At 47.6% G+C, this 17963-nt stretch overlaps 4 protein-coding genes across 4 annotated transcripts; 2 read left to right on the top strand and 2 right to left on the bottom strand.

Annotated features, from left to right (window-relative positions):
• Positions 1-1032: 1032 nt before the first annotated feature.
• On the bottom strand, positions 1033-2691 carry EV420DRAFT_1643218 (uncharacterized protein; the record flags this gene model as incomplete). The annotated part of the gene is made up of 4 exons (XM_060477468.1): positions 1033-1641; positions 1849-2085; positions 2141-2476; positions 2536-2691. The coding sequence occupies 4 exons, from the start codon at positions 2689-2691 to the stop codon at positions 1033-1035; spliced, it is 1338 nt and encodes a 445-aa protein (XP_060330616.1).
• A 1828-nt stretch (positions 2692-4519) lies between these two features.
• Positions 4520-5932, top strand: EV420DRAFT_1643217 (uncharacterized protein; the record flags this gene model as incomplete). The annotated part of the gene is made up of 1 exon (XM_060477467.1): positions 4520-5932. One exon carries the CDS (start codon positions 4520-4522, stop codon positions 5930-5932), a length of 1413 nt encoding a protein of 470 aa, XP_060330615.1.
• Positions 5933-13499: 7567 nt separating this feature from the next.
• Positions 13500-13952, bottom strand: EV420DRAFT_1270663 (uncharacterized protein; the record flags this gene model as incomplete). The annotated part of the gene is made up of 2 exons (XM_060467584.1): positions 13500-13738; positions 13793-13952. Coding segments are annotated over 2 exons (399 nt in total), but the record flags the coding sequence as incomplete, so codon positions are not given.
• Positions 13953-16509: 2557 nt separating this feature from the next.
• EV420DRAFT_1544987 (uncharacterized protein) lies at positions 16510-17037 on the top strand. Its single transcript, XM_060473256.1, has one exon. The coding sequence runs from the start codon at positions 16783-16785 to the stop codon at positions 17014-17016; it is 234 nt and encodes a 77-aa protein (XP_060330613.1). The 5' UTR covers positions 16510-16782; the 3' UTR covers positions 17017-17037.
• The last annotated feature ends 926 nt before the right edge of the window (positions 17038-17963 follow it).

The following is a 17963-nucleotide window of genomic DNA, read 5'->3' as shown; positions in this document are numbered from 1 at the left end:
AGAAAGCTCAAATCATAAAGATAACATATATTTTAACACCGCCTATAATACGATTAGTGAATACAGGGGAAAAACATGCATAAGAACCGCACCTAATTCAATTTTCCCTCTAGCCGGGTGCCAAATCTGGTATTCCTCGGGGCATGACTGTACACATACTACCGCTTCCTGGTTAGGTCGTGCAATCTTCTGAAAGAGGGTAATCTGACAATATGCGCATCAGAAGGTGGAAGAGAAACAGGAACTGAAGAGACCATACCTCCGCCGCCAAAGCGGTGTCCGCACGTAATAATGTGGTTAGGGTGCGTTCGCTCTTTTAACAAGAGAGGCTACCATGTCCAACATCGCGTGCTGTACATCCTCCTCAACTTTTCAAAGTCGCAAAATACTCTACAGCAACATAGATCTGCGAAATGTTGCAATCAGTACCTCAAGAAGTTTGGCGCTCAGAATGGCTCAACCATTCAACGTCCGTAGCGGGTGCTTGATGGAGCACTGAAATAGTACCAGCGACGACTAGGCGATCGGTCGAGCAATGGGACGAGGGCAGTAGAAGACAGTCACAGCGGACCTTGACACTAATCTGCTACCAGAGCGTCACCTCGTCCTTCGTCGTCAACTTTCTATGACTGCTTTTGGGTGGAGCCTTCGCTTCTCCTACAAACGATCCCAGGATTTGACTGCTTCTGCACACAAGAAAGCAGCGATAGGAGGTGGAGAAGATAAGGATTCAGCTAGGCGTGTACCGCAGCAACGATTTGACTCTGGAAATGGAAGCATCTGATGCGAAGGAAGCTCCAGACATATTGAATAATGGTTATGAAAATGTCGGTTCCATGTGCTTATGTTGTCCTGGAATGACCGTCGTCCCATAGAAAATGACGTTCTCTCCCTCGTCTCCACGTCAGCCTCACCGACAGCCGCAGCCATTCCGCTTCGTCTCGAGGTGCATCTAGCCTAGATGTTAACACTCGCATACACAGGCGGAAGGACGGAAACCGTACCCTGGTCGCCGGAGAAATACAGGGATGACTATAGCGCATCTACCATCTGCATGTCATGCTGAAATGTAATCATATCGTAGTCCTTGACACCATATATGTTCCTTATATAGTCGCTGAGGTGCATCGGATACCTGACTTTGCCTTGCTCACCAGCCCAGTCAAAATCAACGATCCTCATCCTCTCCCCTTCATCTCCCGCACCATCAACGATCACAATATTTGGCGTGCGAATATCTCCAGGAACGAATGACTGATCGTGAAGAATCTGAACAGCACCTCGAACCGCTTCGCACAGCGTCTCCAGAATGCTCCCTTCGTACTTTTGTGCTACCGCCTGGCCGTGTAGGAACTCCATAACGACCATCTGAAGGGAACCATACCAGTACTTTCCATTGCTGGAAATCGGACCGCAGTATTTTAGTGCTGATGCCTTTCCTTTACTTGCCAACAGTCTGTGGGCCTCGGCACCATATCGCTGAACAAACTTCACAACGACCTGTTCCTCTCCATGTGCTTCGTCAAGCTTCGCGAGGAACATCGTGCACACCTCATCTACTTCCAAGGGCTGAAGGTATTGGAATCTGACGACTTTCGTGCCATCGTTGTATTCGGTGATGTCAGGAAAGAAGCGAGTGGGCTGTATAGAAGGAGGATCTCAGGGATCAAGCTGTTGCGATATGCCGAAGTCATCCGTAGTCAATAGGTACAAACACGATCATGTAGCTCCGCTGTACTGTACAATTGAACTATCATCTGCGTGTTCGTGTCTGTGTCTGAGCTTCTCTCTCTCTTTCTGTCTTTCTTCCTTCCTTCTGCCTTTTCCTAGCCTCGTTCCCTGCAACACAAGATCCTGGTAGTACTTCTCAAGATCATCGATGGCCAATCTCAGAGACTGGAAGACACAAGCGAGGCGAAGAGCATGATTGTCGTCATTAGCACGGCTATTGCCAAGCCATAGATAGTCGGTCAAACGCTGGACAATCGGAAGAGTCCGGAAGATGGCGCCTAGGATGACGATCCAAAGTCCAGCAATGGATACAATGAAAGATGGGCAGCAGCATGCTTTGAAGAATCGTTCGCGCTGGGGAAGTGTTAAATCAGTACGGATGGAGATGAACAAAAGATAAGCCACAAACTTGGATGTCTTTCTGTGTCCAGTACTGAGCGTATGAAAAAGAGCCTTGAATGGAACCTTCGCCGTCCCAGCCCAATTCTGCCTTCTCTACACATATTACACCAGCCGCTACCATGGGAGGGGATCTACGTTGGAACTGCAAGATGTAGGCTGAATTCGTCTTGTTGGGGTTGAGCTTTTGGAAAACTGGACTGTTGAGCAGTTGTGATAAAATATTCCTGGTAGGGCTCTGACACGCAGACTCATCGGGCGATATTTGAGAGACAATCCTCACGAGCTCTGTTGTGAGTTGGACGACCTGAGCTGGAACGTGCAGGGAATCGTCATGAATGTCAGCCTGAAAGGAAGCAAAAATGCAATGATAAAGCTCGATCGGAGGAGGGATTCAGCAAATACCGACACACTTTTACCCAGCACCTCAAGGATATCATGTTGTTCTGCGAGCTCGCCTTGTGTTTTTTCTTGCAGTGTCGGGGTTCGTTCTATAGGGATAATCTCAGCAACGAGAGCTGTCAATGCCGCCTGACTGTGGTTATCGCACGTGGGAAACATATGGCGGATTAACTCCGTATCTATTAACTGGTCACAAAATACGTTCAATCGACAATCGTTACCTAGCAGACGGTCCCGCAGGTCAGAAGACCCCCCCATAATCGGATTTAGGTGTTCACGCGGCTTTGGGAGAATGAACAAATCGTAACGATATCAGCAGAGACGACAGTACCTTCCACAATGATATACTGTCTTCAGAGATCTGCTATTTGGCAGCCAATATTTCCCTTACACGAGCACACAAAGCATCATCCGCAACTTCCAAAAATATAGTGCCTTCAGAAACACGGTTGTCTTTGTACAAGTAAATGGAGATCTATAGTGGCGCGTCGAGGTTTAGCTTTTATTAGGAACGGAGCAAGGTAATGTGAAGTGGCGGTGCTGACTACACGTGGTGATTCGGCACCTTGGCCCGATCAGACTGTGTTGACCGCGAGTTTCCCTGCACTCCAGGAATGCGGAAATTTGAGAGAGTCGGATTTACTTGCCTATACCTAAGATTTCATGTGAAAAACAGGACTTACTGATACTGGTAGCCATACCAAAGGTTCAAGAAGGCATTGAATCATCCCCGGAATGTAAGATATCGAATTTCAATCCAGGCTGCCATAATCGAGCTCTGAAAGCAAAGATTCAGGAATTCCCTGAACTAGTGACGAAAGCCTCCGTTCAGGGCAAAGTTTCGGCAGATGGTAAACCTAAGGTTTGTGGGGGCCCGGAATGCATGCCCAGACCTTTGATTCCCGTGCTGACACCGAGTATACCCAAATTAGGATTCATGACCCCGTTCTGGCCCAGGACGCCCCAAACCTTAGTTTCGGCTTTGCCTAACACGGATACCGAAATAAAGTATTCCAGATGGGATTTCGGTAGCACTCACATTTTCAGTACTGGTCTTGCCGAAGTATGTACCGAAACAGATGCTTTCGGCATTGATTCAGGGTAGCTGGAAACAATTAGCTTCGGTTCGAACACCGGAATCTCGTGATCCATTCCTGCTTTCTTTGATTTGAGATAAATTTCACACTGTCTTGGAACTTTTGATATCGGACGAAATTTCAGCAAGTCTCATTCACTTTCCGAAAAGTTAGGTATAGGTACTATAGTCAGGATGTCCTAAATTTCTACATTTACAGTGTGCTGACTCCTACTGCAACCAGTTATTTGTGATGCAACCTTTTCTACCTTTTCCTCTTAGGATCTTCGCACATTCTATTGACAGAGATTTATCCTTGGGAAAAAGAAAGCTGTGGATCCCTGAACAGATGTCCTGCGTATAAGAAGCCGAATCAAGACACAATCCTCTCACAATCCAAGCTACTCACCATGTCAAGGCTATTTTTCTCATTCTTGAAGAGGGAGCATAATTGTTGGGAGTAGGGGATACTTATTCAGATGACCATCATGCATGGACACATCGTGTTGATCACATCTTTATCATGTAATCATCCCGGACACTTATATAGCTCGTACCTTCCTTTCTTACTCCTCAGTCGTTTCCGCATTGCCCGTGGACTGAGGAGGTTAGTTATTCGTTTTCTTATTGTTCACGCCTTTATCTTACTTACCATACCTTAGTTCTGACATTCGTGTTATCGGTATAGGTGCTTAGGCTGACAGGTTATGGGTTGTATCTCAGCCTGACCTACCAGTGATACGACACGGGATTTTTCTTTTGGCTCGCGACTCGCCTTTCTGGTTTTTATTGCCTTCTCGTGGACACAGCAACAGACGACACTTCCTCTCACTTAGGCCGCCGTAGACGACCATTCCTGCGTCCCGCCGTTCCTCAACCTTCAATATTGTTCTTTCTTAAGCGCATATATCCATGTTTCCTTCGTCTTCTGGCCCAGGTCAACGACCGTCGGTGGCTCCTGACGGGTTCTGGTTTCCTGCCCCTTCTGTTCCTTCTCCTTCATGCTTGCCACACGTGTTGCAACTATCTCTGGGTTCATCGACGTCAGCTTCCTCGAATTTGTCGTTTCAACACTCGCATCGTTCGTGGCCGAATCTGTATCCACCTGTCGTTCCGCCTCCGTCGTTCCCAGGTCATGCAGCTCCATCTATGCCATCTCCATTTCCCTCTTCTTCTTTTGTTATGTCTTCGTCATTTAGTCCTTTCTTACAACCGTCTCTTTCCACACCGAACTTGAATCCTTACCCTAGTAGTGTACCGTCGAATATTTCTCAGCACCAGCGACCGTCTATACATACACAACAACAACAGCAACAGAACGCCAGTAACAGTAATAATCCTTTTCTTAATTTGCAGAATAACAGTCAGCCAATACATAATACCTATAATTACTTTACATATTCTTCTCCATCTTCATCTGTTTCCACCCCATCCACGACCTCAATTCCGGAACTGACAGGGCGGACGACCTGGGGATTATGGGTTCATGGCATCAAGTCGCTGGCGGATATCAATGGGGTACTACCTCACATCATCGAGGAACCAATGCCGGGTGTAGTGGTGATCAACCCTATGTGTCGCCCTTCTTACCCCCCTGTGTTATCGCCAGATCCGTCTCCCCAAGAATGGGACACCTTTGTAGCGTGGCATCGTAAAGATGCGGTCATGATTCATATCCTGACCTCACGACTGTCGGCTGATGTTTCTGCAGTGCTTCCCATGGTCGATGATCATGGGGGCGCCGAACGAGAATTCACTGTGCGCACCCTATTGGGTATTTTGAGGAAGCATTTTGGCCTGGGTCAACCAGTGCAAGCACATGCAGCTCGAGAGGCATTACGCACGTACACAGTGGATATGAGGAACGTGTCCAGGTTCATACAGCGCTGGCGTTCGACGATTCTTTCGTTGAGGGCTGAACAATACCCGATCATTTACTTTGACGTGGCATTGAATCTGGTGAAAAACCTACCCAAAGATGGTGGTTGGTATCTTCCAATCCGTCAAGAAGTCACTCGCGATTGTGGTCAGGCGGCGGATGCCATTGATTTCGCGTACTTCGACTCGTTGATGGATCGTGTACTGGACCTGGATACTCAATGGCGTCTTTCTAAACCCTCGTCTCGTACCCTCCGAAAGAAATGTGACATCTGTGGTCAACAAAGTCACACTACCGAACAGCATGACCCATCTAAACAGAAGGCTAATGACATTTCGTCCACTGGACTGTCCTCCTCCCCATGCAAATCCCAGACCTCCAGACAAGTCCTATTCTACTCCGCAAGCAAATTACACAGATACGACTGCAGAACCGACTACCTCTAGCGATGCAGAGGTGCCGGTGACTGAAGAAGAGAGTTATGCAACAATTAGCGAACTACCAGACTCCGCCTGTACTGTCGATAACTATAACAATGAGGACCTTTTCATTTGCGTGAGTGCGACTCTGATAAGACCTATGGACTCTGCGTCCACCTGGTATCTTGATGTGATGAAGGAAGCCGAGTTTGCCCTCCTCAGCTCAGGCAGTGAAGTCGTTACTGGATTCTGGGTGCACTGCCCACATTTTCAAAGAGAAACGCTATTTCTGGACGTACCGGTCTGATTTGGCTGTTGACGTGAAGACTGCGAACTGCGGTGTCCTCAGCACCGAAGCTCGTGGTGAGATTCATGTTCGTGTTCGTTGTACGAATGGTGTCTCCGTCACTATGAGACTGCTGGACTGTCTACATGCACCTAGTGTACCGATGAACCTGATTTCAGTGGGAGCTCTTACGGAACGCAACATGTTCTTGATTTTTGGCAAGAATTGGACGACAATTCACTTCCCGAAGGATCATCCTAAATTTGCTGGTCATAAATTCTCTGCGAAGGTTCTAGGACGTCTTACCTTTTTGGATTGCGAAATCCTTGAACCGCCTGTAGATCCCTCTGTAAGCCCATCAGAAGATCCAACTTGCACGATGGCAATGCCAGCACCATTCAAGAAGACTAAACCGACACGACATATTTGGCATTGTCGGCTTGGTCACCCTGGACAAGACCTCACCACCGAAGTCATTACAGGGAACGCAGTTACTGGGGTTATTTATCATGGCCCTAACACTAAACTCGTGTGTCCATCCTGTCTCATCGGCAAACACCCACAAAAACCCTATGAACATCACGGTCATACAGCGGAGAACATCTGTGATCTCATTCATGTAGATACCTGTGGCCCGTTTCCGACTGCGTCTCCTCAAGGCGCAAGATACTTCTTTGCGATGCTGGAGGATAAGACGACAGCGGCTGAGGTTCACATGCTTAAGCGCAAGAATGAAGCGTTCGGATGCTTTGAGGAGACTGTGGCGAAGTGGGAGCGGATATCAGGGCAGCCTGTCATGTTTTTACGCTCGGATAATGCACCTGAGCTCACCGAAGGTGAGATGGGGGAGTATCTTCATAAACGCGGTATCCGTCGGCAACTCTGCATACCTTATGCTCACCAGCAGAATGGAAAGATTGAACGCTTTATTCGAACCATTGAGGATAGATCTCTAGCATTACTGGCTCACTCAGGACTACTGGCTTCTTTTCTTGCAGAGGCGATCCTAACTACAGCCTACCTCTACATGCGTCTACCAAACTCATCGATTCCAAAAGGGACAATGCCATATGAACTCATGTACTTGAAGAAACCTGACCTCTCACATCTGCGCATCTGGGGGTGCCGTTGTTGGGTGACAATACCCAAGGAGAAACGTACAAAAGGGGGAGTAAAAATGTTTGAAGGGATATTTGTGAGATACGAAGAAGATAGGATAGGTTGGTGGATTAGGGACTTAAAGGGAAAGTACCATTTTTCGAGGGATGTCGAGTTTGATGAAGAGACGCCGGGGAAGCTGAGTACAAAGAAGAAGATGTCGGAGCAGGTGGTTAACGAGGTCACTGACGAGGAGCAGGTCTCATCAAACGTAGAAGCAACAACGGGATCCGATGAAGAACTGCATAAACGGTGACCACAGAACCTGACAGAAAAAGGTCTCGCCTGGAAGAATCAACTACAGCTTACGGAGACTCGGTTGCAACGTCGACATCAAACAGCAGCGGTGAAAGCAGCGCAGGATGCCTCAGCTCTCTTGGTTGCTCACGAGATTGATCTGCCAGAAAATTACTTCTCTATAGGTTCCTTGGATACTTTGGTCGTTACGTCGAATCCGACGGTCTTCCTGGCACAGCAACTACCTTATCGTTCTTCTGCTCCGCAGACATGGGATCTTACTAAGGCTCCGATTACCTACCAGGAGGCGATGGCAAGGCCTGACAGTTCGAAGTGGATCGTCGCAATGGAAACTGAGAGGACAGCTATGGCAGAGAAAGGTGTTTTTGATCCGGAACCTGTACCCATATTGCCGAAGGGCAAGAAGGCGATTGGATTGAGGTGGGTGTTCGTCTGGAAGGATTCAAATGAGTCGAAGGTGGCGAAAGCTCGCATAGTGGCTCAAGGTCATACACAACGTCCAGACGACTGTGGTAACACGTACGCACCAGTGGCGAAGATGACGAGCATATGGATCGTACTGGCGTATGCAGCGAAAGAAGACCTGGAACTATACACCTTCGACGTGCATACAGCTTTTCTTAATGCGCCTCTACAGCAAGAAGTATACGTACGTCAAGTCCCAGGTTTTCCTCTCCCTGATCCCAAATCCTTCCAACGTCTCCGGAAAGCTATCTACGGCCTAAAGCAATCCCCTCATGAGTGGTTTCGAGAGTTTTCGTCCGTTCTCAAAAGTCTTGGCTTTATCTCTTGCCCGGTGGACGAAGCAGTGTTCACAGCTCGTTGGTCGGCATCTAAGCCCCATCCCATAGTCCCTATGCCGACAGACGGCTCTGATCTTTTCTTAATTATACCGATTCACGTCGACGATGGTCTCTCCGCTACCAACTCCCCGACACTATACTCGTGGCTGATCACAGAACTAAACAAAAGATTCTCGATCAAGGACTTAGGCCCTGCATCAATGTTCTTAGGCATTCGTATCGAGCGGGATCGCAAAGCGAGAAAAATATGGCTATCGCAGAAAAGTTTTGTCATGGACCTACTCTCCACAAATAATATGTCTCAATGCACACACTCAAATGTTCCCCTTCATACGAAACTTGATAAAGTCACACCTCTTGCCGAAAACGCGCTACCTGATGTTCCTGACAACGACATACAACTTCTCTATCAAAGCTTAACGGGATCCTTCATATATCTGGCAGTCACTACATGACCTGACCTTGCTTATACTGCTATGGCTCTAGGCCAATATAACGCGCGACCTACTCGAAATCTACTGGCAGCAGCCAAGGGAGTGCTCCGTTATCTCAATGCTACTCAAGATTGGGCTATTGAGTATGGGGGTGTCTATCTACAGGAGAAAGTGGGACCGGACACGGTGGTCAGATCAGACTTAGCATTGGTGGACGCGGATTGGGCTTCAGACAAAAAGGATCGGAAAAGCATAACGGGCTATGGCATCTTTCTATATGGAGGACTGGTGGCATGGTCGAGTGTTAAGCAAAAATCGGTCTCACTATCCTCGACGGAATCGGAGTACATGGGCTTGACTCATGTTCTCAAGGAGTTACTCTGGATGAGGATGTTCCTGCGTCTGCAAACTCTACCCATACCAAGACCTTTCCCTATCGGTTCCGACAACCAAGCATCACTTGAAGTCGCTTCTTCTTATAGCTCCACTGCTCGCATGAAACACATTGATATTCGGTATCACTTCATCCGCGAACACCTCCGGACCGAAAATTTTCACACTCACTGGATACCCACCCTCAAGATGACGGCCGATGTTCTCACGAAACCTCTTTCTCCTCCGCTTCACTTGAAACATTGCCTTTTTCTTGGTCTGGTCAAGAGATGATGGTCAGCTGAATGGGGGTGTGTTGGGAGTAGGGGATACTTATTCAGATGACCATTATGCACGGACACATCACATTGATCACATCTTTATCATGTAATCATCCCGGACACTTATATAGCTCGTACCTTCCTTTCTTACTCCTCAGTCGTTTCCGCATTGCCCGTGGACTGAGGAGGTTAGTTATTCGTTTTCTTATTGTTCACGCCTTTATCTTACTTACCATACCTTAGTTCTGACATTCGTGTTATCGGTATAGGTGCTTAGGCTGACAATAATGATACCATTTCTGCTGTAGCACTAACAACTTGCAGAATCTCTATGCATCGTCACTGCCAGTTACTCCACCTTAGCCCTATTCTACGCCCGTCAAGTTCGGTGTCCGACTTGGAGCAGCTGCAATCGCGCCGGCCGCCATCGTAAATCCAGGAAATAGCCATCCGCATTCCCAGTAGGAGGCTCGTTTACTTATGAAATTCGTATGTACTACGATGTTCTCTTTGAGATATTCATTAATCGCTATGTATAGCCATCTGCAAGAGTCACCCACCCCATCTCGCTGCCCTGCTCCATTTGATATAAGACCCCGTGGTATCTGGTTATTAGCCTTTACTACGCTAACTCGTGCGAACTTGCTGGACTGTCGATTATTTGAAGTGCTACTCGAGCTCCCCGAAAGTGTTCAAAGTCGGCGGTCGTTATTTCTCCAGTTATCAGAGTATGTTTGGGTCCTTCTGCATATATGTGCGCGTGCCGTGTTGAATTATTCCCTTCCCCCACTTTCCATCACAACTTTCTCGCGTACAGGAACAGTCAAAATTCGGATCACATGTAAAACAACAGCACAAGAAGATACAAAGCCGCCACCTGAAAACAGTCATAAAGAGCCGGTAGCGAAGGACGAGACGACGTTGTGGTGACAGATCAGTATCAAGGTCTGACGGGACTCCGTCTACTGCCATCATCGCACTGCTCGATCCATCGTGTAGTTGTCTCTGGTGGACTACTCAGTGTTTTGTGCAGTACTCAGTACGGACGTCAAATAGGTGAACCAGTCCAAGTCCTGAGCTCTTTCCTGAGATACTGACTACAACGCTTTTCAGATGATCTCTTCGTTCCTTGAATTCTCCACCTTTCGACATAAATATCGCCAGGTTGCCTTCTTTCATCAAATTGTACGTCCCCACCGGCAAGCGGTAGCAAGTGGTACATTTATGGCTCGTTATTTGCCACTTGGCCAAAAATCCATCGTTTCTGATGCGGTTTTTCTCCGCGTCTTTGCCATACTCATTAATCGTGTTACAGTGGTGCAGACCCACCGGCCGGGGTTTCAGTCTGAACCTGTTACTTTACTATGAAGAATCTGTCCTCATAGATTCTTTTACCAGCCGGTCCTTTCCATCGACAAACAGGTGTTCGAAGGTCGTATATTTCTCCGGTGACCAGTGTCCTACACATTCATGTACAAATGAACATCTTTTCCTGAGATACAAATGTCGCGCTAGGACATAGAGGTACACTGAACCAGTATGTTCACCAGTCGATCAGGTTCTCAGCTTTCTTAGTATGAAACACTCCCGTTCCCACAGGCAAAACATCGTTGCAGCGCACGCCGCGTTGATGCCCTTCTGTTATAGTTTAGCATTTATATCCCATTGTCTGCTGTATCTTTGATAAAAATGGCGTAAATATGGAGTGAATTGCGTACTTACACGGAGTGAACACAGGTCCTTCTAGTCACGTCTCAGCCGGAGATGTAAGAGTCTATCAAGCTGCTGTAAGTCTGATAATATAGACTCGTTGTTCCTATCGGAAAGTGCCCGAGTTTTTGCCTTTGCAAAAATGCCCACAGAATCGATAGGATCATTCATCATCCCATATCGCATGGCAAGGTCCCTCTCGAAATGTTCCAAACGGAGGATTTCTTGTTCTTGGGGATTAACCTAGGAAAAGATGAGAATGGACATCACATATGATGCAGTAAGGCAGGTATATTCATGACCCGACTGGGATATTAAAACTGGGAAAAGTGAAGCAAGATGGTCGCACCGCAGTCACCGTGGTATGGTAGATACTAATCACGGAAGATGTTGGTACGACTCGTGTATGGATTGAAAAGGAAGATAGGAGAAACATGCTCACTATACCAAAGCTTCGATTGTAGATGCTACGGAGCCATATCCGTATTCTCAAAACTGAGAATCGGAACATTGTATTACCTGGAGATAGTTTAGGAATGAAAGAATTCTTCAAGAAATCACGTAGCGTACTTGCGAGCCCTCTCATTACTGTGTTAGTTCTTAGTCGGGGGAGTTTGAGTAGTCGCACTTTAGAAGAAGCCAGTAGGGGATGAGCTGGGATCCATCCTTTCTCGCGACTTATAATTGGAAAGTTTCATGGTTCTGTCGTGTGGAGAACATCTGTTTTTGATGGTCACATGTTCGAGATGACATGATAATGCTGGCCCCCAATCTCCACTCCGCGAAATGCAGATCATGTGCATGATCATGATGTGATACAGTGAGGCAGAAGTTTCGGACCATATCGATAAGAAGCCGGCGTGATGATGTTCCTGACTGGTGATGTGCAGTGTAGTGATAATGCTATCATGGAACTGGGAGTGCGTACTGGGGGCTATAAGTTTATATATGTATGCAGCTTAGAGCGAGATATAGCTGATATAGGGGATTCCCAACTGTGCGCGAGCGGTGATCATGCGGGCAAAAAGAGGCTTTGCGAAGACCAATATTATGATATTGTCTTGCGATTTGAAAGCGTTCTATTTCACGCAAGAAGACGACCCCAACCACACATCCTTCTGCTCCCGCGTTGCCCTGTGGGACAGCCAGTGTTTGGAAAGTTAGCTCTATGTTTAGCATTTGGTCCTGTTGGATCGTTCCATGTAATACTACTACCTACCTACGGGTAGTGCATACCCAGGGTTCACACGTGTCGACTTCTCCAACAACTTCTCAAACCGAAAGAGTGCAGAGAAGTGCATGCGTGAGTACCCCATTCCCCACGCATTCACATTCCTGACACGCCGTCAACGATACGTGCAAATACACATACGGACAGCAATCTACCACTGATGCAGCAGGGAAGATTTCATCTACAGCGCCAAGCATACCCTCTGACAACGCGCGCAGGAGTGTCGGGATAGTACATAGTGCGCCAATCAGAAAGTATGGAGGGTGGCATCCCCAATGGCAGCAGTCGAGAATCATGGCAATTAGATACCCTTTCTCACGAGAGATTTGAGCGAGGGTGGCATCGAATTCTCATCCATTAGTGTCCGCTCACTCGGTCCAGTGTTGCTGCAATCGATAGGGTGATGTTGCCGCGTGTTGGGGTGCACTCACTGTCACGGGAGATAGCTTAACTGCCGAAGTGGCGTTGGATTATGTTCAATACCCGTTTCTCGGGCATGGTGAGGCCCTTAGTGACATGTTACCGCATCCTCAAGGGGCAGGATACACAAGCAAGTAAAGCACATCAATATGTATCGATGTATCGACGCCAATTAGAACAGCCTAAAATCAACATCTGTCCGTAAAGTGGAAGAGCTAAAACGATACCGATGAGTATGAGAGCCATAACAAGGAATGTACACCCGCCGCCGGGGTGAATCCCGAGGAGTAATCGTCAGAAGACTGATATTCGGCCTAGCCAAGAGTAAGAAAGGCGAGCTTGAAGGATGCAGAGAACCGCCGGAGATGTATCGCTGATTCCAAGAGAGAGAATGAGGAATCACTAAAGAAAGGGAGAAGTACGGAAGTCCTGCCCGGATGTGCACTAATCACGGATAAACCGGACCGCATCCAACGCTTACACCACGACGCACCATAAATGTGGGAGTCTACAACCTCAAGGTGACTTTGTTCATTGCCTGTGTTGTAGCATTTTGCTTCGATAACCTCGTTCGCAGTAAGGTGGGCGTCAAGGGGAATATCGCGATGCTCGTCCATCAATTATGACCAAAAAGTCGGTGTCTAATCAGCACATTTTGAAAGATAAGCAAGATTCCGAGAAGAGCAATCCACGTACGTTCTTTCCCAATCCTCCAGTTGCCGCTCGTACTCCCAGGTCGTCATTCCAACATTCTCTACGAGGATATCCAATCGATCGAATTCACTTTCAGCCCTATCAACAAACGCAATGACGCTGCTGAAATTGGCGACGTCGATAATCCATAGCCCCGCGTTTGTGTATCCAGTCTCTTTGAGAACACCTGTGATGATAATGATCAATCGGCATCGTAGATCTGATAAACACAAGAACATACGAGCAACAGCCTCTTCTCCCTTCGCTTCATTCTTTGCCGTCAACACCAATTGCGCAGGGTTCACCTTAGCGAAACGCTTTGCAGTTTCGAATCCTAGTCCAGCGTTGGCTCCGATGGGGACGAGTGTCTTTCGACTCAGATCGGCCGTGACGACGGCGGGTATCGGTCTGGTCCGGCCTGCGACCCATTGTCCGCGAGTTCTGGGAGCATGATGAGGTGTGATGACGAGTCGTCCAAGTTCGTTGCTTTATACGTTGTTGGGTGCGAATGTATTTGGGGATCCCATCAGATCGGAGTCTTTGAGGCGCTTCTGAATCGCGTAGTTGCAAGGTCGAAGTTTATAGTGAATAGCATGGTCCGGACTGCCGTTAGCCTACGCAAGCGCAGGATCATGTTTATAGAAGCTCTGACGATAGGTCAACATGAAGGTACCCTAGGAGGAGCGTAAGACTGAAGAGACAAGCTTCGTTATCACTAAATAGCCAAAATGACAGTTGTGCAGCAGTTGATATATGAAATGTTACGTACACTCTATTTAGACAATCGCAGGATACGCTTTCCAAATTGACATGTTGAATGGAACTGTGCATGAACTGAGCACCCTTATTCTAGTGAGCGCTCACATATATACGTAGGAGGAGCAAAACCATACTCTGTTCTCCGGAGAAATACGCCGCTCTCAACACTTTCGGGAAGCTCGATTAGTATCAAACGATTGACAGTCTCGTTAGTCCGTATGGATCAGCATGGTAAGCACAGACCCAACAGGGTCCGTGGAGTTATCGTTCCAGAGGTTCACAGGAGTCCTAGACCAGTTGGAAGCGGGCCGTGTGAGGAGAGGCGGTGATATCGTTGCAGACAACTACAACGCAGTGAATAGCGAATATTTCAAGAATATCGTGGTACGTACAAGTTCATAAACAAGCCTCCGGCTCTGCTACCGCGTAATATTCGCGCCCAGTGCTTGTAGGTGGTACCGCCTCGAGTGTTGAGTACCAAATGCTAAAGGTCGTATGAGCGGACGTAGAATTGGGGAAATATACAGGGCGCGCAGGTGTAAAATTGGCAGCACCACTCTGTAATACAATTAATGAATGCAGTGGAAAAAAATAAGGAAGAGGCCACGTACCGTCCGTCCATGATGCAGGCACTCATCTATACCCCTCCACCTACAACGTTGAATGAAGTAATACTCGAGCCCTAACGGTGTCCTTGAAACGCTTTCCGTGGAAGAGAAGGTACCGTGCGATATGATGATGATATACGACATCTTAGAAGATCTGGTACAACCCGACTATATGCACTTCGGAAGGTAAAGGATAGATACAGAGGGCGAAAAGATTGTATATTCGCGGCCGCCTATGAACGTATCCTCTGGCAGGGTGATATCTTGCGCCGCGCGCCCAAAACTGGGCTTAGGGTCGCTTATCGGTCACTATGTCCAATGTCGTGGCATCACTGCGTTGTACGTCGTCCTCGTGTTCCAAATTGGCGGAAGATTATATAACAGCTCGCTTAGGAACCAGATCTGCAATATTGCACTTAGTATATCTCTCGAATGCTCGATACTCAGGCCGACGCACCTCTCCAATGAGGTCTGCATCGTCAGTTTTCCATTTCGATGATTGAGCACCGTATCAGGAACTGAGGTACTGAGCGATGAGCTATCCATTGCCGAGCCGGGTAATGGGTAGAGCGATGCCCGCTTCAATGCGATGATGGTGGTAGGAGACTGGGGAGACTGAGTCGTGTCGGACCTTGAAAATCCTATTGATCCGCCATCACCACGCCGCATCGTCGGCTACCAGTACTCTAGTACAACGACCGCTTTCAAGTGTGCATATCGACTCCTTGGATCATTTCCGTACCGTGATTGCAGAGGATATCACAACTCAACAGTTTTTGTGCAACAGAGAAAACCGCGAACTTCGCCCGACCGATACCAAAATTGAATATGCGCACGTAACTAACAAGGATCTGGCCCAGCAAAAGCTATGAATACTCTACATATCACACATGCAGGTATGCGTACCGTGACCATCGAATGCAAATAATACATAGTGACCAGACTTTGACTCAGCAGGCTCACTGTCTAATTCTTGCGTGTTACAAGATCACTTGAAGACGCTTACTTCTCATTTTGAACTACGACAGCCTCTCCCTCCTTCTCCTCTCCCGTGACGCCCTTACTATATCCTTGATTCAGCTGTGGATTCCGCTTTGGATCACAGGCAATTCAATGGCTACTAGAAACCAATGAATATACCAACCGCTTCAAACACCTACCAGCGCCGAATGGCGTTCCATTTCATGAGAAGCGTAGCTTCACAGCAATGTCTGCAGGAAATGAAGCACTAGGAAACGAAGTAAAATGTCTCGAGGACTCAATGGATCACTTGATATCTCTATGAAACAAGATAAATCGAGAGACAGCCAACTACAACACCGTTAGAGCTCCTACGCTCTCGACCTCTCACACTATTGCGCTCCTCATCTTCTCATCGCCGCGATGGAAGCTACCAACCGCAGTTCCGATCCACTCATACCGAGATCTCTACAGAATAGAGGGAAATCTTCTCTCACTAGAAGAGTTCTACGATCTCAGCACTCTTGATGTTCACTGCATGCATCAAACTACCTTTCAATTCACCGGTCTCTGGGACGTTCCCATCCTCAAAAAATTCGTGAGATCACCGATTACCCTGAGCCATACATCCCTGTACAGTGCACACACCCCAAATCACGACTGCCGAGATGATAAGAGCACCAGCGAGAAGTCGACTACTCATGGCAGATCTCCCTCTCTTGCCTTCCCTCGAGCAAACTTCGTCCCTTGCTCGCGCGCGAGCAGTTAACCTTGTGAGCACGATGGCTCACGCTACCAGCTCTTACGACGTTGACTCTGCAAGAGGATATCTCCGTCGACGCGTCCTTTCTCGTATTGATCGTTCTGGGTCTTCTCTCTATTCGAGAGATAGCCATCGCATCGAATGTCATTGTTGAAGCAGATTGCACTCGCCTACTCAACGGAATTCTCGGCTCTCGTGGTTGTTGTGCTGCTTACAGAATGCGCTCATGCGGCCGCGTTCACCCAGGGGCTGTCTGAGATTTCTGATCGTTTTACGGTGCTACACAGACTCACGTTGAAGGGAATAAAAGCTGTTGATCCAGCCAGCGTCACCCATGTCAGGGACGCGCAGCCCAGTATCGTTGTGAGGTGGTAGATCAGCTCACAATTCTTCTCTCCGTGCACCCTGACAGCCAATGACAGAAGACGGGGCTGTGATTTAGGTACAGTTTTCCACACAGTTGAATAACGATTGTAGTTGCCGTTAGTAGTATATTGTTAGATGATGCGACACGGACATAGGCACCTGGCTATTGTATTCACTACCTGAATCGCTACTCCTACATCAATGGTCGAACTGAATGATAGATCCCTGCCGTCGGCACAATTACATTAGAATCTGCCGGTCGCCTGCTCACAGTTGCTCTTCGTAAAATGAGACTAGATTGGAGTGATTTGTTCTTTTCAGGTGAAGAGTTCCCAGCCTAGACGGCAGCAGGAGATCAGAAGATAGAAAGATGCAATGTAAATCCCGTATTTCCATGCTACGCGTCGGAGACTGACTTATCAGACAATTAACGTTGAAAGGAATTGAGGGAAGCACAGGTGAGATAGGTACAGTAGCATGAGAGTATTCCTGCCGCCACTACGTCAATACTATCCGACACTGAGTAGATACAATTCGGATATATCTACCATGCTCATCCCTTGTCGCAGTACTATAGGCGCCTTCGATGAGAGCGGGGGAACACGATCATGGAAATAGCGCACATTTGCACCAGAATAAATCTAATTCCACGCCTCAGCTGTCAGGAACACGCGGTAGTGTTGAAGTTTCCGAAGTTGCAGAGATACTTAGTAGGATTATGTCAGTGCAAACACGTTGAATATCAAAGTAGCAAGGAGATCTCCACAAAAACCCCGCTCGATTTTGCCGGTTCTCGTGGGCATTGACACATATCCATCTTAGCCCTTACGCGGTTGCATGTCCGGCGCAAAGGGATAGCTAAATATGCGATCAAAGACCTCAGCGTTCTGGAAAATCATACCCATTCATCTCTCTACCTATTTTCGGATACAACATGATGACAATATCGCCATATA

This window comes from Desarmillaria tabescens, assembly GCF_030435595.1.
Source record: "Desarmillaria tabescens strain CCBAS 213 chromosome Unknown EV420scaffold_18, whole genome shotgun sequence".
Taxonomy (NCBI): Eukaryota; Fungi; Basidiomycota; class Agaricomycetes; order Agaricales; family Physalacriaceae; genus Desarmillaria; species Desarmillaria tabescens.
Note: the sequence above shows the minus strand (reverse complement) of the source record. Positions and strands in the feature narration are given on the sequence as shown.